We start from the raw sequence: 25,070 nt of genomic DNA, 5'->3' as shown, positions 1-25,070 counted from the left end.
TCTATCATTTTCGTGACCTGGTAGAAAGTATTATCCTTTCTTCCTTTGAATCTCAAATACAACACTAGAGGCAGCTCCTGAACCTTCTCCCAGACCCAACCACCCGCAACCAGCCCCAGGAAGAGCAGAGGCCTTCCCTGGTTCTCAAGATAGTGGAGGTTGCTCTCCTGGCTGCTAGCTCCAGACATCTGCTTTGTCGCATGTCCACGTGACATCAGCCTGGAGGGCCCAGGGCACCCTCCTACAGCCACCATGCCAAACATCACCAGAACCCTGTGCACTTCAGTAGGACCCCAGTGGAACTTGGGGAGCCTCTGGAAGCCAAATCCCTGCCTGCAAGAATGCACCCCACCACCTGCTCCTCCAGGGCCCCTGCATGTGCACACCCGACCTGAGCCTGCACTGCATCCAGCGCACCGGCTAAGAGTATGGGTCACACCTGGACCACCTGCCAAGTGGCGGTCGGACTAGGACCCGCCAGTCCACACCCATGGTGGTCATCTGGACTTGGGGGGTGCTTTCCCAGGAAGTCAGCCAGGCAGAGGACAGAGGCCCCAGGATGGTCAGGGAGCAGCTGGACAGGCTCTCAGCCACAGCTCAGCCAACACCCATGGAGAGGGAGTATCTCCCTGAAAAGTTCCCCCAAGGACCAGGTTGCCCACAGCCACTGACCTCCCACCCCCACTATCCTCTCACCTAGGACATGCAGGAAACCTTCCCCTTCACACTTGGGAACTGCAGCTCCTAAGACAACAGTACTGGGTCTCTGTCCCAGAAAGCAGAGGCCGGGCTGCTGAAACTCAGAGATGGAGGGCGGGTCCCCTCACGAGTCAGCACTCAGCTTGCCCCTTTCTCACCCCCAGAGTCATCTCTCTGACCTTTCTCCTGGGAGTAAATCCCACCTTCCCAGTATATTTGAGGACATGCGAAAACCCTAGTGCCAGGCTGCGTTTCTGTGTCACAAATAGAAATAATCCCCTGGGTTTGGAGATCCCTGGGTCTCTGTGTGGTGCTGACAGACCCAAAGCCAGGACACAGCAGAGGCCAATGTTGCGGGAAGGGTGGGTCATCGTCTCAGGGGACAGGGATTCCCATCAGCCTTGTTGTTGAAAGTGTGCTCCACAGGCCAGTGTGATCAGCATCACTTGAGAGCTTGTAAGATACAGACTTTCGTGTCCACCCCACACCTGCCGGGTCTGAATCTGCATCTTAACAGAATCTTCTGACTCTGAACAGGAGAAAGAGAGAAGCTACCCCTCGCCTACAAAATGGAGTCTCAGCCTGGCTGGGTATCCACAAACCTGGGCAGCAGCTGAAGTAGCATTTTTAAGCTGTTAGCTGGGTGTTGACAATCATTTTAAAGTTCCGCAGGTGATTCTGGAACCCAGCAGGGGTGACATACTTGTGACAAGAGTTCCTGATGTAGCTGCAGTAGTCCTGCTCTGAAGGAAAAAGTCAAACGTGAAAGAGAAAAGGCTTCAGGAGAGCCTGACTGTGCATCCTGACTCAGAGTTGGGATCACCAAGGACACCAATGCCCAGGCTTGTTCTTGTTCAAACAAGGGTGTGTGTGTGTGTGTGTGTGTGTGTGTGTGTGTAGGAGGAACCACAGAAAAGGTTTCAGGAGAGCCTGACTGTGCATCCTGAGTCAGAGTTGGGATTGCCAAGGACACTAATGCCCAGGCTTGTGCTTGTTCAAACAAGGGTGTGTGTGTGTGTGTGTGTGTCGTGTAGGAGGAATCACAGCTAAAGGCAGAGAGGCCTCCACAATTCCCAGGGAACCAAAATGTAGACAGAAAGGAAAGGGGAAGGAGGAGAAGCGGGAGGCTGGAATGAGATGAGAGAGAGGGAGGGTCCTGAGCAGAGAGGCCGCCTCCAGCGCATGTGACCCAGCTAAAGACTCCTGCCCCTGGAGGAGGCTCAGCGCAGAGGAAGGAAGGACAGCAGAGCTGAAGCACCTGGACAGCAGGGCTTGTGAGCATTTTGGGATCCCAAGCTCTTCTCACAGAGGGAGGGACAGAACAGGCAGCAGACACCATGGAGCCCCCCTCAGCCCCTCCTCACAGAGGGCACATCCCCTGGCAGGGGCTTCTGCTGGCAGGTGAGAGGGGATGATACCCTGAGGGTGGGTGGGAGATGGGAGAACAGAGACTGACTGGAGTCTCCTGGGGAGAACAGGACCCTGAGAGGGGACAGAGGACTTCTGCTTGGACCTGAGGGGAGGGGACATACAGGAGCAGAGTAGGATGGGGGCTGTGGACTCAGCAAGAGGAAAAGCTTAGTGAGCTGGAATTCGTGAGGAGCAGGAAAAACTCAATTGCTATATTGTTTTCAAGTTACATTATGAAAATAAGATGACTGTATCAGAGTGACAATTCAGAAAAAAAATAACCATAGGCACTAAAACATTGTCCTTACTAATAAGCCTCAGAAATTGACAAATAAACACCAGGATGTGGAGGGCCCTGGAAATATTCATTCATCCACAGGTGTTTGCAGCCTGTTCCAAGCACTGGATCACAACAAGATCAGACAAGTCCCTATCCTCAGGAGCTCACATTATGTGGGTATGAGGAGAGATAAGCAAAGAGATCTAGAATGTGATGTTAGGGACTGACATTGTCATGAAGGGAACAGAGCATGGAATGGTCAGAAAGTGAAGACAGGGGTCTTTAGAGCAGGTGGTAGGGAAGGCGTCTCCCAAGGATACTCCTGAGAGCAAGCAGGGCTCTGAAGGCAGTGAGGGAGTAAATCAGGTAGACACCTGGGGAAGAGCACGGGGAACAGAGGAAATAACAAGTTCAAAGGGGTTGAAGTAATGGTGATCATGCTGCTGACCTTGACCAACAGGAGACACACACATACACACACACGCACACACACGCCCCAAGTCTAGGAGATGAAGAGAACTTCTCAGGACCTACAGCCTCATCTTTCTATCCCAATGTGTACATCCAAATATTGATTGATCTCACTCTCTCTTCCCTCCTAGCCTCACTCATAAGCTTCTGGAACCCGCCCACCACTGCCCAACTCACTATTGAATCGGTGCCGACCGATGCTGCTGAAGGGAAGGAAGTTCTTCTAGTTGTACACAATCTGCCTGGGAATCTCCTAGGCTATGGCTGGTTCAAAGGGGAAATAGATTCCAATCAACAAATTGCATCATATGTGATAGACACACAAGAAATGACACCAGGGCCTGTAAACAATGGTCAAGAGATAATATTCCCCAATGGATCACTGCTGTTCCAGAATGTCACCCAGGAGGACACAGGATACTACACCCTACCAGTCATAAAGATAAATTTTCAAAGTGAACTAGGAACTGGACAGCTCCACGTATACTGTGAGTGATCTCTCTCAGATTTCTGGGAGTTGGGTGGGGTGAATTCTACTTTACACACATGGGATTAACAGGCCGGGACTGTGCCTACATCCCCTTCTGTATTATGTCTCATGCTGAGGTTTGAGCATTTAGTGCAGGGCACACACAGTGGAGACAAACATCATAAGATCAGAATACCCTTCTCAGAATCCAGCCCCGGCAGACATTGTTGCAGAGAGAAGAACAGTCTGACGGGAGTAACTCAGCAGAGGGAGGTCAGTCTCAGTCCAGCTCCCTGGGCCCCTCTCCGTGAACATGACCCTAAGGAAGGTCCTGCACAGCTTGATCAGAGCCTGGCCTGAGGGGCCCCCTTGGATCCTCAGAGAGAAGCTCAGCCCTGGGAAACCTCTGCCCAGACCCCTGTCCCAGGTATCATGACTCCAGTGACCCTGGGGTGCCTGTGCTAGGGTTAGATTTTAGCCTCCTGGGCAGGGCTGACTGGGAGCAATGATTTCCTGGCTGCCCAAGTCCCGAAGTTCCTGAGCTGGTCACCAGCCAGGGCTTGGCCTTAAGAGCCACATCTGGGCAGGGGCGGAGTCTGATCCTTCGCCTGAGACTTGGCATGGATAGGACAGATGGAGAAGGTCCCCAGGCCGTTAGCCAACTGTGCTAGGACATACAGGACTCTACAAGATGGTCGCCATCCCCAGGGAGGAACAGAGGACAGAAGATGCTCCTGGCAGCTCCTCATGTACCTAGGATCAGGCCCAAGCAGCTCTCTGTCTCTTGAACGCCGTTTATTTGGGTAGCTCTTACATACTAAGCTTTAGGTCAGGTATTTGAGGATATTTTAAGGTTAATTCAGACAACTTGGTAACTGAGAGGCCATTTACTGCATTTTATTTAGGGGAAACTGACGCACAGAGAGACACAGTCCCCGAATCATGGTCACACAGACCGTGAACAGTAGATCAGAGTCATGGCAAGATCTTTGTGCAATCACAGCCCCGACCTCTGCACCACCCTGGGGCCTTATCAAGCACTTATGGACCCCAAGACCAGCCATTGGATCAGATCCTTTCTTCTCAAGCATCCACAGCTCTAGGTAGATTTTCTGGTTTGTATAGTGACGAGTAAATGGAGAATTAGTCTGATTTTACTCAAGAACCAAATTATCTTCATCAACAATCAGAGTCAGTGCAGAGATGTCCAGGCCTCCCATTCTGGTGGCTGATCCACAGCTCCCTGAAATGGACTTGATATCATTTATTTGTTTCCTGATGTGTTGGTATCACCCCCACTGGAGTATAAAGGAAAGGACTTTGCTTTCTTACTCCCCACTCTACACCTGCAACCATCATAGGTCCCAACAACTCAATTGCTCTTTCATGAGGGAGGCAAGGAATGAAATGTAAATGAATGATCCCTAATCTCTTCACAGACTGGAACTTGGATGCAGGACCCTAGGAGGTTATGGCCACACTTGTTCTCTGTCACTCCGGAGGCTGAGACCCTTGTTACATTCCTCTGACCACCAGCCCCTAAGGCCACTCTGAGAGAAGAGTCTCATGACTGTGGGGCTGCTCAGCCATGGCAGGGTTTTTAAGGCTGTTCTGGCCCTGTCCCTAGGGCAACAAAAGGCTCTTGGTGACTTGGGACTTGGAAGTCACTTGTAACCCCCACTGCTCACAACCTTGGATGTTTCTGGCTCTCTTTGCTCCTCCCACATCCTTCATCTTCCTCCCCATTCATTCCAGCTGTCCCTGTTCTGCACAGCTTCCCCCGCTCTTAAGCCTCCCTGGATTCTCCCAGTGACACTTGTGGTCAGGCTCTCCCTCCAGGGCAATGGTAAAGGACACAGAAATCAGTGGGAGCAGCAGCCCCTTGAGGTTCCATCATGAGCTAATTTCCCCAGGTCACCAGAAGAATGAGCTTCCACTGTGTCACCATCCAGGGCCCTTTCCCTCCATGACGTCAACAAGTGGAATGTAACGTGACGGGGACATGTGACTTCTCAATCTACTCTCTACATGATTCAACCAGGGATTCAAAGGCAGAAGGACAGGTCTGCAGTCCCCAAAAGCTCACAGGTTCATTTCACCCCTTTGACTCCTTACTCACATCCTCATCCTGGTGAGGCTCCCATTCTTCCAGTGGTTCCTGAGAACTTTCCAAGGTGGGGCTGGCCAGACCCTGCACCATCTGACTGGTTTATTTCCTGTTTCACACACATAGGTCCTCATGATGACACTTTTACCACACGGCAGGATGTTCTCAGATGGTGAGATCCACCAGGTACTATCCTTTCACTTAGAGGCTGACCAATTTGGATGAATTTGATCAAACTTACGTTGCCTGAGGTCAAAAGACAACCACATACAAGCATTAGACCTTCTTTCCATTTTGCATGACTGTCCTTATAAATTGGTGACAAGGACCTATTTCCTAAATTTACTAACATAACACATATCATTTTGACTAATTTGGTAGCATTCCTCCCTTTATATAACAGAAACACCTCAGACCATCCCCCTGATCAATTCTGTCCTCTTAACAGGACTCTACCCAGGAAGCCACTGATTTCAAAGCAACTTTAGCATCTTCCTTTGAGTATTATGTGATCCTGGTTGGACTGCAGAACTTGGTCTATGACCTTTAGTGCTTGCTAGAGAGAGATCCCTCCAGAAACTGGTCTTAGATCTTTGGGGCATTAATATTCATTTTCAATATGGAAACAATTTTACTTCTCAGATTTCTGTCTCATAATTGTGTTTACAAATGGTCCATGAGGGCTAGATTCTCCCTCCCTTTCCACTGGATACCCTTTCTGCACTTGAAAACATCCACTTGTATTTCAGGAAAGATCAACACGGTACTCACTACCCTCTCAAGTGGGAGAAGAGGCTTTAAAGATAAAGGGCAGAGCAGATGGCTCTGCTGCCAAAGCCAGCCAGCCCCTGCCTGTCCCACTCACACTTTTCTGGATCATTTCTAGTCTTAACTCTGCACTACTCTTTATGACATCACTGCCTCATGCCAGTCACCGTGGAACACCTGGGCAGACCTGCCCTACTTCATGGCCCTGCAGCGTGAGCGCTGAACTGACTTCTGGGCTTTCTCTGATCTCCCCATTTAGTAATTCTGCTTGAATACCCAGTTATAGGCTTCGCTGCTCAGGCCCCTTTTGGCTTAAGAACTATAGGAAGGCCCATCATTACCCATCTCTAGGATAATCCTGGAAAACAAGGCCTCAGGAAAAACACATCTATGCTAAGTGATGTAGGTCTGTGTAATAGAAAGGGCCTCAGCACCCACACTTTCCAGGGGAAGACCCCAAGTTTGGTCAGAAGTTAGCTGGTTAGTGAAGAGCCATGAGAAGCCCTGGGTGGTCTCTGACTCCCAGTCCTGTTTCTTTTCATGACTAACCCTGATGCTTATTTGACTTCTCCCAGACAGAGCAGGCAGGCTTACTTTCTCTGAGCACACAGATCCTTATGCATTTGCCTTGGAATGCACAGACCTGCCTTATTCCTTTAAGGACTTGGGTTGACTGAGAGGTGAGAAATGCCAACTCTGACTGAAGATGACTTTGGAGGAATCAAAGGTGCCACACAGGGTAATATTCTCTCTGTTATCTGTGCAGCGGAGTTAACCAAACCCAACATCACATGCAACAGCTCCAACCCCGTGGAGCACAGGGACCCTATAGTGTTAACATGTGAACCTGAGACTCAGAACACCACCTACCTGTGGTCGATCAACAATCAGAGCCTCCCGGACAGCGACTGGCTGAAGCTGTCCCCAGACAACAGGACTCTCACTTTACTCCATGTCACAAGGAATGACACAGGACCCTATGAGTGTGAAACCTGGAACCCAGTGAGTGCTCGTCGCAGTGACCCATTCTACCTCAATGTTCTCTGTGAGTAACTTCTGTCCCTTGCTGACCCAGGCTGTCCACCCAAAAACACTGCCAGAGGCCAAGCTACATCTGTCCCTCTCAGGTCCATGTAGACAAACCCTCACCCCTGGACACCAGCATGGCCATGACTTGCTGTCTCAGACAAATCTGGGCAGGCCCAGCCTTGAGCCAAGACTAGGAAGGGATGGGCTGCTCCTGTCTTGAGGTGCTCAGGACCAGCAATCTGTGATGGGAGAAACAGGTTAATGTCTCAGACTCAGTATGAGTGAACACAGAAGGGTCAAGGTTGGGAGTTTTTAAAACAGGTTGTGACCCAGCTCAGTAGGATACAATGGCCTTTGTACAGACTAGGAGATTCCCCTTCTCTCTGATTATATCACATGTGGCTTTATTCTGTTTGCTCCAGATGGCCCGGATGCCCCCACCATTTCCCCCTCAGACTCCTATTACCAGCAAGGGGCAAACCTCAGCCTCTCCTGCCACGCGGCCTCTAACCCACCTGCACGGTATTCTTGGCTTATCAATGGGAGGCCCCAGCAATCCACCCAGGAGCTCTTTATCCCCAACATCAGTGCGAATGACAGTGGATCCTACACCTGCCTCGTCCATAACTCTGTCACTGGCCTCAATAGGACCACAGTCAAGACCATCACAGTCTCTGGTAAGTGGCTCCCTGGACCATCGACAACAGGCTCTGAGGTGGAAATGTCTGGTTTTCAGAAAAGAGCCTGCAGGAAGTTATTTCCTATCCTGTTTCCATGGACACAAGCAATCCCATAAGTATCCCTGAACCCTCACAACTACATCCACAGACCCTTCTTTCCCTTGCTCTCTGATTTCCCAGGGAAGATGCGGGTCCAGCCTGGAATGCGGGGAGGGGGTTCTCTCACTCCCAGAAAGTCCCATACGGTGCAGGGGGCTTCACAGCGGGAGAAGGAAGAAGATCATTCTGCTCCAGGCTCGCCTTACGATTGAGTCTGCTCTGATGCTACCTGTGGTGGGACAGGGGCGTGTAGAGAAGGTACAGGGGTGGCCTGTCCTCAATTCGGCCAAATCGACATCAGATCCTTTTTCAGTCCAGGCTGCAGGAAAATGGGAAAAGAGTAAGCCTTGGTGCAGACTCCTCTGAGTTGTGTCCTGGCTCTGAAGTCACCAATTATATGACACTGTGTGGCACCAACACATATGTATAACAAAGGGAAACAGTGAATTATGGTTCACACTGGAAAGACAGGCAGATTCTTCCATGAAGATCCTTCACAGGACAGAAGGAGCAGTGCCCAAAAGCTTATAGTTTACAAAGAGGGCTAAGAGTGCCAGACTTTTGTTAAAAGTATGACCAATTCTCTCTAGAGATTTCCTTCTCTGTGATTCAGTACACAGGCCAGGAAGTAAAAGTGCTATTCAGATTGTGAAATCCTTTAGATTGGAACTTTTCCAGGTCCTAAGGGCATGAAGACTGGCTGGGCCATGCTCATTATCTAATAAAGTATTTAACAAAAGAAATGCCTTCTCTTCTCTGTTTAAAGTTACCATACTAAAGAGCAGGCCTGACCATTCATAAAGTCACAGAGAGCTCTAGCAAAGGGTCACACACAAGGCAATGGGAGGGGGCTGGCCCTATGGCCGAATGGTTAGAGTTCCAGGTGCTCTGCTTCAGCGACCTGGGTTTGTGGGTTCAGATCCTGGCCGTGGACGTACTCCACTCAACAGCCATGCTTTGGAGGCATCCCACATACAAAATAGAGGAAGAGTGGCACAGATGTTAGCTCAGGGCTAGTCTTCCTCAAGCAAAAAAAGAGGAAGATTAGTAATGGATATCAGCTCAGGGTGAATCCTCCTCATTGAAAAAAAAAAATGGGTGGAGAAAAATGGTATCTCATTGTGGTTTTAATTTGTATTTCCCTAATGATTAGTGATGCTGAGCATCTTTTCATTGATTATTGGCCATCTGTAAACCTTCTTTGGAGAAATGCGTATTTGGTTCCTCTGCCCACTTTTATACTGGGTTGTTTTTTGTTGTTTTGTTGAGTTGTAGTTGTTCTTTATATATTTTGGATATTAATCCCTTGTCAGATATATGATTTGCCAATGATTTCTCCCATTCTGTGGGTTGTCTTTTCACTTTGCTGAAAGTGTTCTTTGCTGCACAAATTTTTAAATTTTCATACAGTCCAATTTATCTATTTTTTCTTTGTTGCCTGTGCTTTTGGTTTCCTATCCAAGAAATCATTGCCAAATTAGATGTCATGAAGCACTCACTCTCTGTTTTCTTTCTAAGCATTTTATAGTTTTAGCTTTCACATTTAGGTCTTTTGAAGCATTGTCAGTTAACTTTTTGTGCATAGTGTTAGATAAGCTTTCAACTTCATTATTTTGCATGGATATACAGTTTTCCCAGTACCATTTGTTGAAAAGACTGTCCTCTCCCCATTGAATGATCTTCACACCCTTGTCAAAAATCATCTGACCTTATTTGTAAAGGTTTATTTCCAGGTTTTGTATTCCACTGGTCAATATGTCTGTGTTTATGCTAGTACCATACTGTTTTGATTCCTGTAGTTTTGTGGGGTTTTTTTTTTCTGCTTTATCTCCCCAAATCCCCCTGGTACATAGTTGTATATCTTAGTTTCAGATCCTTCTAGTTGTGGCATGTGGGACGCTGCCTCAACGTGGCCTGACGAGTGGTGCCATGTCCGTGCCCAGGATTTGAACCGGCAAAACCCTGGGCCGCCGCAGCAGAGCACGCAAACTTAAACACTCAGCCACGGGGCTGGCCCCAGATTACTGTAGTTTTGTAGCAATTTTTGAAATCAGGAAGTGTGAGTTGGCCAACTTGTTCTTCTTTTTCCAGATTGTCTATTTGGGGCTCTTGAAATTCCATAGGAATTTTAGGATGGATTTTCCTATTTCTGCTAAAAAAGGTCATTGGGATTTTGATAAAGATTGCATTGAATGTGTAGATTATTTTGGATAGTATTGTCATCTTAACAATATTAAGTCTTATAATCCATGAACATGGAATGCCTTTCCATTTATGTCTTCTTTAATTACTTTCAGCAGTGTTTTTGTACTTTTTCAGAGTGTAAATCTTTCAACTCCCTGGTTAAGTTAATTCCTAAGTATTTATTCTTTTTGATGCTACTGTAAATAAAATTTTCTTAGTTTCCTTTTCAAATTGTTCATTACTCACTTATAGAAACACAACTGATTTTTTTACGTGTTGATGCAGTATCCTGCAGCTTTGCTGAATTTGTTAGTTCTAAGAGTTTTTTGTGGGAACTTTAGTGTTTTCTAAATATAAGGACGTATCATCTACAAACAGATCATTTTACTTCTCATTTCCAATTTAGATGACTTTTATTTCTTTTTATTGCCTAATTGTTGGCTAGGACTTCCAATACTATTTTGAATAGAAGTGGTAAAATCAGGCATCCATGACTTGTCCTTGATCTTAGAGCAAAAACTTTGTCTTTCACCACTGACTATGATGTTAGGTGTGGGTTTTTTATATATGACTTGCATTATGTTGACTTAGTTTCCCTCTATTCCTAGTTTGAGTGTTTTTATCATGAAAGAACATTGAATTTTGTCAAATGTTTTTACTGATTCAATCTCCTTACTAATTATAGGACCATTCATATTTTCTATTTCTTTAGGATTCCATCTTGGAAGGGTTTGTGTTTCTAGGAATTTGTCCATTTATCTAGGTTATCCAATTTGATGGCATATAACAATTCCTGGGACTCTTAAAATTCTTATTTCCTGTAGAATTGGTAGTAATGTCTCCACTTTCATTTCTGATGTTAGTAATTTGAATCTTCTCTCTCTTTTTCTTAGTCAATCTAGTTATAGGCTAGTCAATTCTGTTAATCTTTTTTGAAAATCCAACTTTTGGTTTTGTTGATTTTCTCTATTGTTTTTCCACTTTCTATATTACTTATCTCCACTCTAATCTTTATTATTTCCTTCCTTCTGCTAGCTTTGGACTTAGTTTGTTCTTCTTTTCTAGTTCCTTAGGTTATAAAGTTAAGTTGTTGATATGAGATCTTTCTTCCTTTTTAAGGGAAGCATTTACATTTATAAATTTCTTGCACAAGATTCTTAACTTGTCTGAGCCTCAGTGCTCAACTGAAAATTGCAATGAGTACAGTTGACCTCCGTATCCACAGCTTCTATATCCATGATTCAACCAATTGCAGATTGAAAGACCTACTATGGTTGCATCTATACTGAATGTGTGTAGACTTCTATTTATATAGCATTTACATTGTAAGAAGTATTATAAGTGACGTAGAGATGATTTAAAGTATATGGGAGGATGTGTGTGGGTTATATGCAAAAACTACACCATTCTATATAATGGACTAGAGCATCTACGGATTATGGTAATCCACAGGGGCTCCTGAATCAATCCCCCATGGATAAAGAGAGATGACTGTACCTGCTTAATGATATTTTTTTGAAGATTTAATGTAATAATCAATTAAACTTTTAGCAAAATGCCATTTTCAGAGGAAATGTTCCATAAGTATTAGCTGCTATTATTACTCTATTATCATTAGCTTCTATGAACTCAGGAAGTCCTAGGGTCAAGGATTACTTGACTCTAGATCTACCATTTACTAGAAATACGAATTTAGGTAAGTTTTTTCACCACTGTAAACTTATGTTTTCTCATCTGTAAAATGGAAACAATGTCTATCTGACAGCTCTATTATATGAATCAAATGATATATATGTAAATTATATAGCTAAAGGCTGTCACAGTACCTCGTAGTACTTGCTAACATTAGCATTAATCATCAGTCTTGAGTTGACAACAGAAATAGAAAAGAAGAAACAGATGCAAAAGGAAAAATACAATAGGTAGAGGGGAGGTATAACACAAAAAACCATTGGGACATGGTTACTGACTAAACATAGGAGAGAAAAAAGGAGTTGAATGCAAAGTTTCATGTCTTCTATGTTAGTTTTCCTCCTGAGATGCAGCCAAGAGGGGATCAGACATACAATTCATTTATTGGGGAAAATGCCTGTAAAGGATAGTGGGGCAGGAGTGGGAAGAGCGTGGGGGATTCCACAAACCACAGACAGACCATGATGCATGATCCCTGTGAAGGAGAAAGAGAAGGAAGGAAGCTTTAGTTTGCAATGCAGCTCTAAGAGAGTGTCTACGAGGCTGACAGGGAGTCCTTGAGCTAAAGTCACCCATCAGGGGAAAATCGTTTCTCACAGATTTGCGATTGCTTTCATATCCCTGCTGGGAGCCTGTGGGAAGGGTGGTCACCGTGCATTGAATGGTGAGGGTGAATGGAGACGGTGAATTCAGAGTGCACTAGCCCAGGCCTTCTGTCAATTAAGTCCCCACCACAAGAGACCTGAGAGGGACAGAATCATGAGTAGACTGAGGAAGGAGGCCCTGAGAGGAAAGGCAGTATCCACCATGATATAAATGAACATTGAAGAGCCCCAAAGAATTATCAGCTGGCAGTGTCCTTCCTCACTCAAGGAGCAAAGATCCTATGCTCAGGAATAGCAGTTCCAGTGTCTGATATTTATATAGGTCAAGTGGCCAGTGCAATCTCACAGAGCACAAACCCTCAGCCTCCAACCACAGTAAGTAAAGCCACTCACCTCTGAGAGCTGGTGTGTTCCACCACGTGCCCTGCCCTAGCAGGGAATCCTGGATTCCCAAACCACTCCCTACCTTCTGAACTTTTAGAGGGGATCTCCACTCCCCAACATTAAGTTGGCATAGGTCCTCACACCCTTCCTAGCCACAACAGATTCCCCTGAGATATAGCCCCAGGAGAGATGGTCACTCTGCTTAAGCCACATAGGTCTGAGGAAGATGGACCTGTTTCCAGGAGCCACTTCCTCATCCTCCTGCTTCCCCCTCCTGCCCATTTATAGATGTGGGCATTCTCTTTTGGTGAGACTTTCCCTGTCTTGTGGTGCTCTGGGAGCTGTGGGCTCAATGCCCTGCCTTGCCACTGAAGCCTGTTGCTGAGAAACACATCAGGGAAAAAAATCAAGGTCTTATGACCTGAAAAAAATCTTCAGAACTGGATGGAGGCATCCTCTGGCTCTACTCTTGCCGCTCCTCTGGTACTAATGCCCTGGGTCTGGACCACAGACTCTGAGGGAAGCCAATTCCTTAAGTGATCATGGGCCACCTCCCCACTCCACCTTCCCACCACCTGCCATCTCCTTCAGGGAGAAATCACATCTTAGGAACACCACTGTTCTAAGAACATAAGTCAGCTTTGTATTTCCATGAGTTGGTAACTCTTCTTTTGCTTCCCTGGGTCAGGGCCACTCTGACAACCCCCTTATCAAGGTAAGCACATCCAGTTTCACTGTTTCACTTTCTCATGGAAATACCTCTGTTTAGAATGGGTTATACTTGAAGACACCAATGTGAGACCAGGTTTGGGTCAAAGTTCCTCGATGTAGCAGCAAACAAAGAAGGGTTGGTAACAACTCCCATGAGTCTACCTCATTGCAAGCACAGCTCTTTGGAATTACCACCATCCTGTGTTTGAATCCTTGCTGAGACTGTTAGTAGCTCTGTGATCTTGGACAAGTAGCTTAACATTTCAGATCCTCATTTTGTCATCTAACAAATGGGCATGCTGCCTACTTCGAAGAGAAGCTGAAGGAATTCAATGAGATACAAATGTACAGCACCCAGCACGGTGCCCAACACAAAGAAGGCCTCAGTCATTCTCCCTCCTCTACCTTCAGGCTGACTCTGCTCTTACTCTCAAAGGATAATTTCCATTCCAGTGGGTCTGTGGCCTTCGTTTCTTTAATTTATAATAATTTTACCAAATTTTTCCCATCTTATCAAGTACATACATATATACCCTGAAATGTGCTTGAATCATAAATATAGTTTAACACTGTATGAATTTCCCCAAGTTAAACATACCCATGTAAGCAGCACCAAAATCAAGAAACAAAATCCTGTCCCCCAAAAACCCTCCACTTCCTTCCTTCCAAAGAGTAACCACTATCTTGACTTCTAATGCACTAGATTAGTTTTGCCTGTTTATGTTCTTACATAAATGAAAGACACAGTATATCCTTATATGTGTCTGGCTCCTTTCATTCAGACTTGTTTTGTGAGATTCAGTCATATTGTTGTATGCATTGGTAGTGTGCTCCTTCTCATTGCTGTATCATCATATTCCATTGTATAAATACCATAATCTCTCGCTTCTAGTGATCACTCAACAGGATGTTAGCAAGCAAAGATAATGGTTGATAAAAGCCCTTCTCAAAAGCTAAAAATTTCAAAGTGGTGATAGCACGTGGTACTGAATCACACTAGACCAGGTGAGGGCCTGACCTATGACACTGATTTAACTGACTGCTGCTCATGCCTTTCAGATCGATGAAGTGGCATTTTCTTCCCTGAACTTCAATGCCCAGGAATCAAAGAAACCAACTTTAGCCTCCCCACCCTCATCAGCTACAGAAACAGTTTATTCAGAAGTAAAAAAGAAGTACTGCAACCTGCCCTGTTTGCTGCCCTGATGACATTCCAATCTTCTCATCCCCATCACTGGAAGGATAGCTTTACCCTCAAGGAAAAGAAGCTTCTTCCTCCACCCCACAACTTCCAAATGAGGCACCTCCAAGCTGCCCAGTCACAGCCCCTCCCTTCAGTGTCAATACATGAAAAGGTAAGGCTAGGAGTCTGTAGGAAACCCAGTCTTTCCAATCCTTGAACTTAGGCAAAGCATACCATGAGAGAAAGTTGCCAGAACATCCCTCCCCTCCCCCTCTCCTGACCTAAACTAGTTTTAAACTTAACTATTCAGAGCACAATAACCTCCCCGTCCCAGTCCTGTCTAACTTGAATTTGCCATAACCTTGAGACATATGTCTTTATCTACTGAAATGCATGTGCCAGAAAGGAATAGAGAAAAAGTAAAAGTAAAAACTTCTCCTGTGTCTACAAAGCCCAGGGTGAGCCCATGAGACACAGGAAAAGAAATATATAACCAATTCTGAACTAAGAAAAAATTCTACACATTTGTCCACTGCAGCATTGTCTACCCATAGGACCAGGGCCTAAGAACCTTGCTGCTTAGCTGGAATACCACATAAGCCCATGGCTTGCCTGTCTTCAGAGAACTCACTAGAAGCAACTAGAAAAATTATTTTTCCAGTTTCACAGGTGAGTCCTAATGGAAAATGAAAAAAAAAATGCACGCAACTTTCAATCACTTTAAGGGCTTTATTCAAGTAAATGCCCACAGAAGGGGAGGTTACGGCTTTAGGGAGGAGTCAGCTGGTAACAGAGACAACTTGCTGGGAATCTGGGAAAGGAATCAGAGAGCTACCCTTCAGAGATTATTTAAATAAGTGTTAAAAATGCACAATTTACAGAATTGGGTTTTTTCTCTATAGTCTGAGACATTCTGCCATTTAATTTTTGTAACTGCTTATTTATGTGAGAGGGGTTATTTTTACTTAGCTTAGCTGTGTAAGTCAATCTGACTGCCTTAGATGAAAGAAGCCACCAAAACTCCTCAAGTCCCCTTGGCCAGGAGCTCCTCAAGGCTTTTATGTCAGGGGCTCCAAACAGAAAAGAAGAAGAAGCCATTTTCCTCATTCATGGCTAGAAATGGATCTAACTCAGTTTCCAGGCATCTCAGGCCAATCACCAGCCTCCATTCTACCCCATGTATCCGCCTGTGTATGTTCTGTCAGCCCTACTTACTTTCTCAGGAAACTTTGGCCCCTGCTAAGGTGCATTTGGTCCTGTGAAGTGGGAGTGCTTGAAGGGAACACTGTCACTCATGCCATTGGCATCATTTACAACCTAGAAAGCTGCACTGGTGTTGATGCCCCTTAGGACACAAGGGGAATATTATCACTGGGCCCTAGGCTTCTTGAAGACCCCGTGAAATTCGTTTTCCCCCATGGGGTCTATGAGTCCCAATGTGTCTTAGGATAAAAGGAAGGGCAGGACAAGGAGAGGCAAATGCACTTCCCACCCAGCCTTCTTCTGCACAGATGGAATCTCTTTGGGGCTGTTGAGAGAAAGGTTTTACTCAATATTTATTACTTGATCTCATGCTGTGTCTAAGAGACCCCCTCAAAGAGGGTTATTTGGGAGTTCTCTGTGCTCAGTACCTCATTCAGGGTTTTCTAACCCTGACACACACTGTATGGACTTCCTCTCATCCACACTATTCTGTGTTGTTTAATTTTGCCTGGCTAAGGCTATTTTGGAATTATTTGTAAAATCTGCTCTATATTTATAATAAAAATTATATATCAGACGTCAACATGCTGCTTCATTGTCAATACTGCTTTAGACAATGTCTTCTTTACAGGCAGAAGAAAGAGAACTTGCTCAACTGGGCATCAGAGTAAGCCTATTTCTAAGTCTACAGATATTTGATCTAGTGATCAGAGAATTAGCTACATTCATTTGCACACCTGCTAACAAAGTGGGTCTATCTAGAATCAACAGGCCACATCTCCAACCTGTCTGGAAGAAACTGCCTGTCTTCCTCCCACAAAGAAGATAATTTCATGAGGAAAAGATCTCCCAGCATCTTTCTTAGGGACAAATAACACTTCCCACACGGGTGGCTCCAGTGAATCAGATGCAGCAATACAGCTTTCATTCACAAGTGTCTCCACAGTTTCAATCACATAGAAATCTCTCTAGCACCTTCTCTCTTCCTTGTCCCCAGTTCCTTTGTTCTGCCCCCTCAGAGGGTCAGATCTCTTCTGACCTGAATAACTGTCATTTATTAATTTCACTAAGTAGTAACCTGTTATCTCATTTCCTTCACTTCCAAGCCTGGAAAGATGTGTGCAGTCTTTCTCCTTCCTCATCACCTCATTCCTCAGGGGCTCTGCCATACTGACTCCAGACCCAAGACTGCTGGAAGCAGCATAAAATCAGTATCCATCTTTGGCCAAATTCAAAGGTATATTCACCATGCTCACATTGTTCACTCTTAAAACATCCAAGACCACAAACAGCTTTTTCCTTCTTGGACGCTCTCCTCCTCCCATCCCCACTGACACACTGCACCCCCACACCAGAGTTAGTTCTCAGACCCTGCTTGAAACCCTCCAGTACCCTCTTTCCTTGGGTCAGTGACCTCTCTGCAGATGCCTCCTGCATCTCTATCTCTAGTCCCTGCCACTTCCGAGAACTCATCACATCCACTTTCAAATACCTTATGAAATTACTCCTTATTTAGACCAGCTTTGACTCAGAACTCACTGATTTTTCTCAGTGACAACACTATTTCCTCAGCCCTGGCTCTTTTGTTTCCCAGATTCAATACATCATCAGAGCCTGTTGATTCTTTTTTAACATCTCTCAATTGTGTTGTTCTCCCATTCCCACAAACCTAAATAACCCAGGCCCTCAACAACTCTGCTGCTGGAAGTACAGCTTGACTTCTTGTCTCTGGACTCTCTACTGAAATCTTCCTTGCATACCGCTGTCTCATTACCTTCCTAAAAACTGGTTCACTCTCCTACTCAGAATCCACAGTGGCCTACCCTGGCCAACCAGATAAGCTCACATTTCTTCCTCTTTACTAATATTTCTCACTTTTGTTACCACTACTCTCCAGTATAATTCCTCCATTCTAATTATATCTGTCTCCTTACCCCTTCCTGCTCCTCTACCCCATATTCACATACAATTCTTAGTCACAATGACATGCCTGAAAACAAACACCAAACACGGCAATGTTCTCTCATAGAGGAGTTACCCACACCAGTCATCACAAGTCTGACCCCAGCGGGGAGGACCCTGTAGCGTTAATGTGTGAACCTGAGACACCAGACACAATGTACCTGTGATTGAGAATCTTTTCCTCATGATGTGTACATGAACTCCTATTAATCACCTACTGTGGTACAAGTCTCAGTGTTAGACTCCATGAAAGATACAGAAATGAGAAAGGCAGGGTCCCTATCAAGGAACATAAAGCCTAAGACACGAGATAAGACATGAGAAACTATTATAATACAAAGATAGAAAGGGGTAGATACCACAAGGGAAAGCAGAGAGACATCCATTAGGAAACACTGCTACACTTAGAATGACTGAGAAAATTTTAGAAACAACTGAGGCCCGGTGATGCCGTGGTTAAGTTCGCACGTTCCGCTTTTCGGCAGCCCGGGGTTTGCCGGTTTGGATCCTGGGTGCGGACATGGCACCGCTTGGCACGCCATGCTGTGGTAGGTGTCCCACATATAAAGTAGAGGAAGATGGGCATGGATGTTAGCTCAGGGCCAATCTTTGTCAGCAAAAAGAGGAGGATTGACAGCAGATGTTAGCCCAGGGCTGGTCTTCCTCAAAAAAAATAAAAAAAATAAATGAATGAATGAATGAATCCAGTTCTGGTCTACCTGACTCCAAAGACACATGGACACCTGACACATCCAGTGCTTGAAACATCTCTCTGTCTCCCCTTTCTCTGTCTCTGTCTGTCTCTGTCTCTGTCTTTCTCTCTTGCTGAACTGTACTTAGGGAGAAGCTGGGCTGGTGAGGAGCTACAATAGTACACATGTTAGAATTAAGTTCCCAGGGTCATCCTGGAGAAGTAGAAATGTGCAGGGCCCAGAGCCAACCCTAAGAATGTGGGGTCTGGAAAAATTTAACTCACCCTACCTCCACTCATTTTACTCAAGTGACATCAGGCTATAAGGAATATCAAAGGCAGTATTGAAGGGGGAAAAAGTCAAAAAAGGGCATCATGAAGCCTTAGGAGAAGTGACTTTTCAACAGAGGTGGGAGTCCTGCCCCAGTTGACTTAGCGCTTCAATATGGTAGAGGGGATACCATATAGTAGAGGGGATATGGGCTTAGTACAAGTGCCATAGAAAAAAATTGTCACCTGTTGGTCTGAGCGTTTTTGCACATCTTTCTCTCTGCCCTACCCTTAGCTAATGCCCAACTTCCCGGTCTGAACATAGTAAAGTAACTCCAGTTCCCTAGAGACAATTCCACAAGGCCTCAAATTGCCCTGCCTGTCACTGCTAATGTTCTTAAGAGTAGCTAACAAATCCTGTTTCCAGTCCCTCAAGGAAATACACTCATTCTCCATCTCTGGAAGTGCTGGAGGGCACAGCTCTCATAACTTGAGCCAGGAGATAAGTTGAGGGATGAACAGAGTTGCCATCCCCACCACACTACCTACCACAGCACTCCCTAAGGAGCCCAGGTTCCTTTTCCCATGGTCACTGTCCTTCTGAATAGGAGAGTCAGAAAGTGCAAGTGCTGGACTCCTGCCCCACTCTCCTCCATCAGCCGCTCCAGCATCTCACCTCACCTGTCTGGTTCTGAGAGTCCCAAAGGCTACTAGTGAGATCGAGTTGGGTACTGAGGGAATTAGGTCCAGAAAGCCTTGTTCAAGAAAAGACCAACTATTAGCTGCTGAGGATAGGGATAGAATTTCATTTATCTTTGAAAATTCAGCACACCCACCCTTGGTAGGCAGGTGACGATAACAGTGAAATTAAATTGTTTTTAATGCTTAGAATGCCTAGATATTGGATAGAAACAAGTCACAAATTTGATCTGTTTCCTGTTTGTCAACATGTCTCTAATCTTCTCAAAACAGGATGATACCTCTGCCACAGAAGCTCTCACATCCTCTGGGTCCTACTCACAAATCCAGGGTGGTGATAGCTAAACAATCAACACCTATTTCTGAGAACTGACCTCAGACTGTTCAGGCAGGTCTGGTGTTTCATCCTCCATCTCCCCACACTCTCATACTTTACAAATCCAAGAATAAAACAAGGTGAATTTCAGACCAGATTAAGGAAATTTCTAACATCTTTTAAATCAGCTCTTTGACAACACAAGTTACCAGTACATTGCACAAAAGCAGACACACAAAGAGAGCAACCCCAGCCCCTGAATTACTTCCTCTCAGCATCAACTGCCATTGACCGCATACTCTGACCCACATGCACACACCCAGGCACAGGTAATACACTCAACACATACATAGCACCCACTCTAAACTCTTAAGTGGCAGCAACATACAAAACATTAGGACACCACATGGGTTCACATATGTGTTATGCTGACTCCAAGACAATTAAGAATATAACCCTACCCTACCCTTCACCATATGGGAATGCTGGGAGCTAGAGCATGCACATGTGTCTCTCTGGAACTGAAGCCCTGTGTGTTCTGCCAGGCTCTATAGGGAAAGAGGAAAACATGAAGCAGAGACCCTGATGGCTATGAGAATTCCCTGCTGTTTGTTTCAGGGACCCACAGGCAGAAAGCAGCCAGGAAAGTTATCAAACACTCATAATCCACTCCAGAAACTGAATGTGATGCTCAGGGGTAGGTTGTGGAGGAGGGGGGAGAACAGGGAGGGAAGTCCCATCAAACCAAAACATGAGAAGTCTGTGCGATGACAGGAAACCTACCAAGCAGGCCCTCCTTCCCCAGGGCCAAGGGGGCCCCAGGCTCCAGAGACTCTCCTCACCGCACCCACAGTGGGCATCTTCAGGCCACTGAAACACAGAGCTGTGCAGGAGGAGGCACCAACAGAACTCACTGCCTGCTCATTTGGGGGAAGGCAGGCACATGAGACAGAAATAAAGAAGCAGCATTCAGGGCTCTGTCACACCTGCCCCCACCTCCCTGCTACTAATCACAGAATCATACCTCGAGAGCAAGAAGGAACGTGCAAGATTACATCACCCAAATCCAACAATTTTCAGATAAGAAAACTCAAGTGCCGAGTGAGTGAGTGACTTTCCCATGGTAACGAAGGAAACTGGTAGCTTAGCTGACACAGAACCAGCTCTCCTCAGGTTTGTCCCGCACCCCTGGATCTCCCCAAGGCCACAGTGTGTGAAGAGCCAAAAATGTGAAGTGTATAAAACTCACTGTTGTCTTCACTCAAGGTAGAAATCGAAACTGGATCAGCCCTGCAAACCTGCTCGTGGATGAGAGAAAGTTCACGTTTTCGCCTGTTTACCTGCATTGCCTGGCTCCGAGTCCTTAGGGAGATTAACCTTCCATTTCTGAAAAGATGGGGACATGTGCAGACCACTGCTGTGGGTGACAGGATTTCCACTTCACATCCCAGGCCGCAACTCCACTCTCCTCATCACGCTCTCAGCATGAAGCAGCTAAACTTCATAGGAAGCTCCCCCTCCACATGAGAGCCTGTCTGGGCCTGAGAGGAACCACAGGGCAACTCCTCCTCTCCCAGGGCACATCCCCCACTGAGCAGCGAACCACACCGTGTTCCCTTGACCTCTCCCATCTCTGTCCCACCCAGGGCACAGGCAGAGAAGTGAAACCCACCCCTGAGGGGGAGTGCGAGGGAAGAGGGTATAAAGAAGAGAGAAGCAAAGGAAGGGTGAAAGGAAAATGTGAATACAAGACATTGTGTCAAAATACCTCCTCCAGCATTAACATCAGTGTGATTTCACCCATTCTCGGAATGGAATGCACCCCTCCAATAGCCCAGAGAAAGAAAGCAGCATAGACTACATTGTCAACTATACAGAGGGACAAGGCCCAAACTGCAGGTGACCAGAGAAGCCAAGAGTCCCATTGCCTTCCAGAACCAAGACACCCAGCCCCAACTCAGTAAATCTCAAATATCAGTGTTTGAGAAATTCTGCTTTTATTTGGTCCAACGTGAGACCTAAAATCTCAATTTTTAACAAACATTCCAGATAATTCTCATACAGATGGTCTTAGAACCACTCTATGAGAAGTCTTACCTTATCACTTCCCCACTGGACTGCTGAGAGGTTAAGAGCACCTGCTATGGAGTCCCCCAGGCAGCCTGGCTGCAAATTCTTGTTCTAACTCATGAACTGCAAGGCCCTGGGCAAAGGATGACACCTTAGCACCCTCATCTGCAACATGGGACTAATAAAAGCACCCAGTGCATGTGCTATGGTGAGAATCAAATGAGGTAGTCTAGTTATTTAAAGCGTTTAGCACACTGCCTGGCACGTAGTAAGCACACAGTATTTGTTGGCTATTACTTGTTCTATTAGTACACACTGTTGCACTAGTCAGCTGTACGATAATTAGTAAGTACACCATGTTTTTTGGCTATTAGTATTTTATGTTGCAAAGTGTACATATAAAACATATTATTCCCAAGAAATTCACAGGTAATTTTTAACCTATAGGGAGCCTGCCAAGGAGATTTCTAGACCTAGTAGACTAGCTATTAGCTTAATCCTTCTAACTTACTTCTTCCCCTTTGTCCTTTGTCTCAACCTTTCCCTTTCTGCCCTGTGGATACAGCGTTCTCAACAAAACTTGAAACTCAGATTGTGCTTTTATGCTTTATAATGAGTATTAAAGTGTATCATAGGATGTGTTTTGTTTGCATGTTCTTCTCTATTATTTACTCCAAAAGTCCTTCCTTTCCTTTAGGCAATTAATAAGTGAGCCCCAGGCTAAGAATATACATTTAGGCCAAAAACCTGAAAAGTCACTCTGATCAATAGAGAAAAGGTTGATGAAGACTAGGATTCAGCCCTGTGGCTTGTGATGAGGACACCAGGCTAAGCAGCATCCCACAGGCACAGACTCTGGGCTCTCTCCCTCTTCTCTATCTTCGCCTGTGCCACCACTTACTTGCACCAGTCCCAGCCTCCTTCTAGAGCTTCTCCCCAATGCCCATACAGTATTTTCACCTGGAGAGTCCACAGTTGTCATATATAAAAATCCAAAGTTGAGTTTAGCATCTCAGTCCCTAAGCAACCAATCCCTCATCCTTATCTCAGGGCTAATGACATCTGATCCGCCCAAAAACCCAAACTAAACGCAGCTCTGAATCATCTTCAGGCCTCCTCCTCACCACCCCTTCCTCTCCAGTCACTCACCAAGGCCCGCCAATTCTTCAAATGGCTCTCCTGTCCCCTGCTCTCCATGCCCTCTGACCTCCCAGTTCAGATCTCAGACTCTCATGTGAACTTTACACATCCACAGTTCTCCCAGCAAACCAGCTGTCAGAGTACATGTCCCAAAACACAGGTCTGACCAGGTCACTTCCCACTTAATGCCTCTGGAAGATCACCACTCACAAGAGTCCAGAATCCTTAAGCTGGCAGTCAAGATTTTCACAATTTGGCAGGACCCCACCTCTCCTGCTACTAAAGAGAGCTCCAAAATAACACCAGGCCAAAAATACCCACCCTCTCCACTGTAGCCTAAAAGGCCAGCCAACTGGGTACATGGTACCTGGGAGTTAGTCCTCTCTCTTACAGACATTAGTCAAGTTTACTGTATCTGATGTTGCATCCTTGGGCCATGAAGGGATGATAAAGATTTCCATGAGGAAGAGGAAAGACAATGCATGGCCAGGGCATTCAAGCTGTAGGGCTTGAGTTCATGTAGTCAGATCTCCTCACTGTGCAGCAGGCAAAGCTAAGGCCTAGAGAAACAAATCTACTCATTCCAGGTGAAAGCTCAGTCACCAGCACCAGGACCCAGGTGTCCTGGCCCACAATTGTGCTTCTTCTGACAACAGGCCTAGAAGACTCTACCAAGCACAACTGTCTGGGATTCCCACAACCTTCCCCTTTCCCTGATCACAACTCAGGACCCCCTACCCCACCCACAAGCCTGCAGATTCCAAGATGACCTGGAAGGAACAGAACAGGAAGTTGTGGGCTTTGGCACAAGTTCAGGGTGAAACTCCTGGGGCCAAACACGAGGGCCTTTGACTACAGAAAAAAATAGGCCTATTGTTTTGGTGGGTGGAACCAAACCATAGCAGGTACAAGGAAACCAGATTTGTGTCCAGAGGTCAGGACTCAGCCCTAAAATATCTGGGTGGATTAGGGGAAGGGAGAAAGGAACACATACTTTAAGGAAATAGAGGTAATTACAACAGTTCCTACTCACCCCTGGTTTTTGTTTTTTGTTGCTATTGGTTTTATCCCCTCACATATTGCTCTGCATGGCCTCTGAGTGCCCCAGGATCTAGGAGGGCCAGGAAAAGGTGTGGCTCCCTGGAGGTGGAGGAATCAAGATGAGATTTAGATGGCTCCATTATGAGAAAGGAGCATCTCTATCCCTTCCCTAATTGGTGGTCAAAGAAAAAACAAAAAACAGAAAAACTCAGAGCTATACATCCATCCCTCAACAAAGGAAACAAACCTTATTGCAAAATATAGGGGACCTATTTGGGGACCGGGGCCCTTCCCACCTCAGTACTGCAGGAAATGAGAAGAAGGAAAAGCAGAAAAGAGTAAGCCTTAAATAACAAAAATTTCACAACAAGCACATTCTCCTCAGCCACGAAATCTAAAGCTACTTGATAAGCCAGAATGTCTTGGTTCACCCCATAAAAGGTCACTGGCCATATTCCTGGAAGCTTAGAGATTCATCCCTTTGGGTCTGATTCACTGAAGTGATGGACCATTTAGACTGAAGGACAAAGTCTCACGCTTCCCCTCAAGATAAAGTCTATCACTTCTCCCTTCCTGCCCTTGGCAGCCCTCTACCTTCAACATCCTTCCTTCTCCCCTTGCCCTTAGCAAACTCAAATGACACGCTCTCCCAGAGATGTTGAATGGACTCCTACTGGGGCCCAGGGAAGGCCACCCCAAAATATCCCAAAGTGGCATGTTGGTTATTTTGAATTAAAGTTACTTGTTTGACATAAAGTTTTCCCGCTTCTCTGTTCCCCTTAAAAGTAGGAAATAAACCTCCCGTGTGAAAGGTGCTCTCCCTGTAACAGGAGATAGATATACCCTTATCATGAGAGCTAGGGCATTCAGGGCCAGGAAGCCTGTATAAATAAACCTTACTACTTTT

The 25,070-nt window shown here is 45.7% G+C and overlaps 1 protein-coding gene and 2 long non-coding RNA genes across 8 annotated transcripts in view; 1 reads left to right on the top strand and 2 right to left on the bottom strand.

Annotated features, from left to right (window-relative positions):
* The window catches only part of LOC103542475 (cell adhesion molecule CEACAM1-like), a 432,471-nt gene extending 415,914 nt beyond the window's left edge, over nt 1-16,557 (top strand). For 2 of the 6 annotated variants that reach the window (XM_070557986.1, XM_070557987.1), the window contains 3 exons: nt 2,992-3,348; nt 6,971-7,249; nt 7,656-8,029. In XM_070557986.1, coding sequence (XP_070414087.1) covers nt 2,992-3,348; nt 6,971-7,249; nt 7,656-8,029 — 1,010 coding nt within the window. Of the gene's footprint in view, nt 1-1,727; nt 2,101-2,991; nt 3,349-6,970; nt 7,250-7,655; nt 8,030-14,588 lie in introns of those variants that run through there. The other 4 variants (XR_011522313.1, XR_011522312.1, XM_070557989.1 and 1 more) reach the window with 4 other exon arrangements.
* LOC139073510 (uncharacterized) overlaps nt 1-21,449 on the bottom strand; it is a 32,032-nt gene extending 10,583 nt beyond the window's left edge. The window contains exon 1 of the long non-coding RNA XR_011522329.1: nt 21,253-21,449. This is a non-coding gene — a long non-coding RNA (uncharacterized lncRNA). The remainder of the gene's footprint in view (nt 1-21,252) is intronic.
* LOC139073508 (uncharacterized) lies at nt 4,207-7,209 on the bottom strand. Its single transcript, XR_011522323.1, has 3 exons — nt 7,075-7,209; nt 5,449-5,682; nt 4,207-4,572 (listed from the first exon to the last, which is right to left on the bottom strand). It is a non-coding gene; the product is annotated as an uncharacterized lncRNA (long non-coding RNA).
* Nucleotides 21,450-25,070: the final 3,621 nt, after the last annotated feature.

Source organism: Equus przewalskii, chromosome 9 (genome assembly GCF_037783145.1).
Source record: "Equus przewalskii isolate Varuska chromosome 9, EquPr2, whole genome shotgun sequence".
In the NCBI taxonomy this organism is placed as follows: Eukaryota; Metazoa; Chordata; class Mammalia; order Perissodactyla; family Equidae; genus Equus; species Equus przewalskii.
The sequence above is the reverse complement of the archived record's forward strand: the minus strand, read 5'-3'. Positions and strand labels throughout refer to the sequence as shown.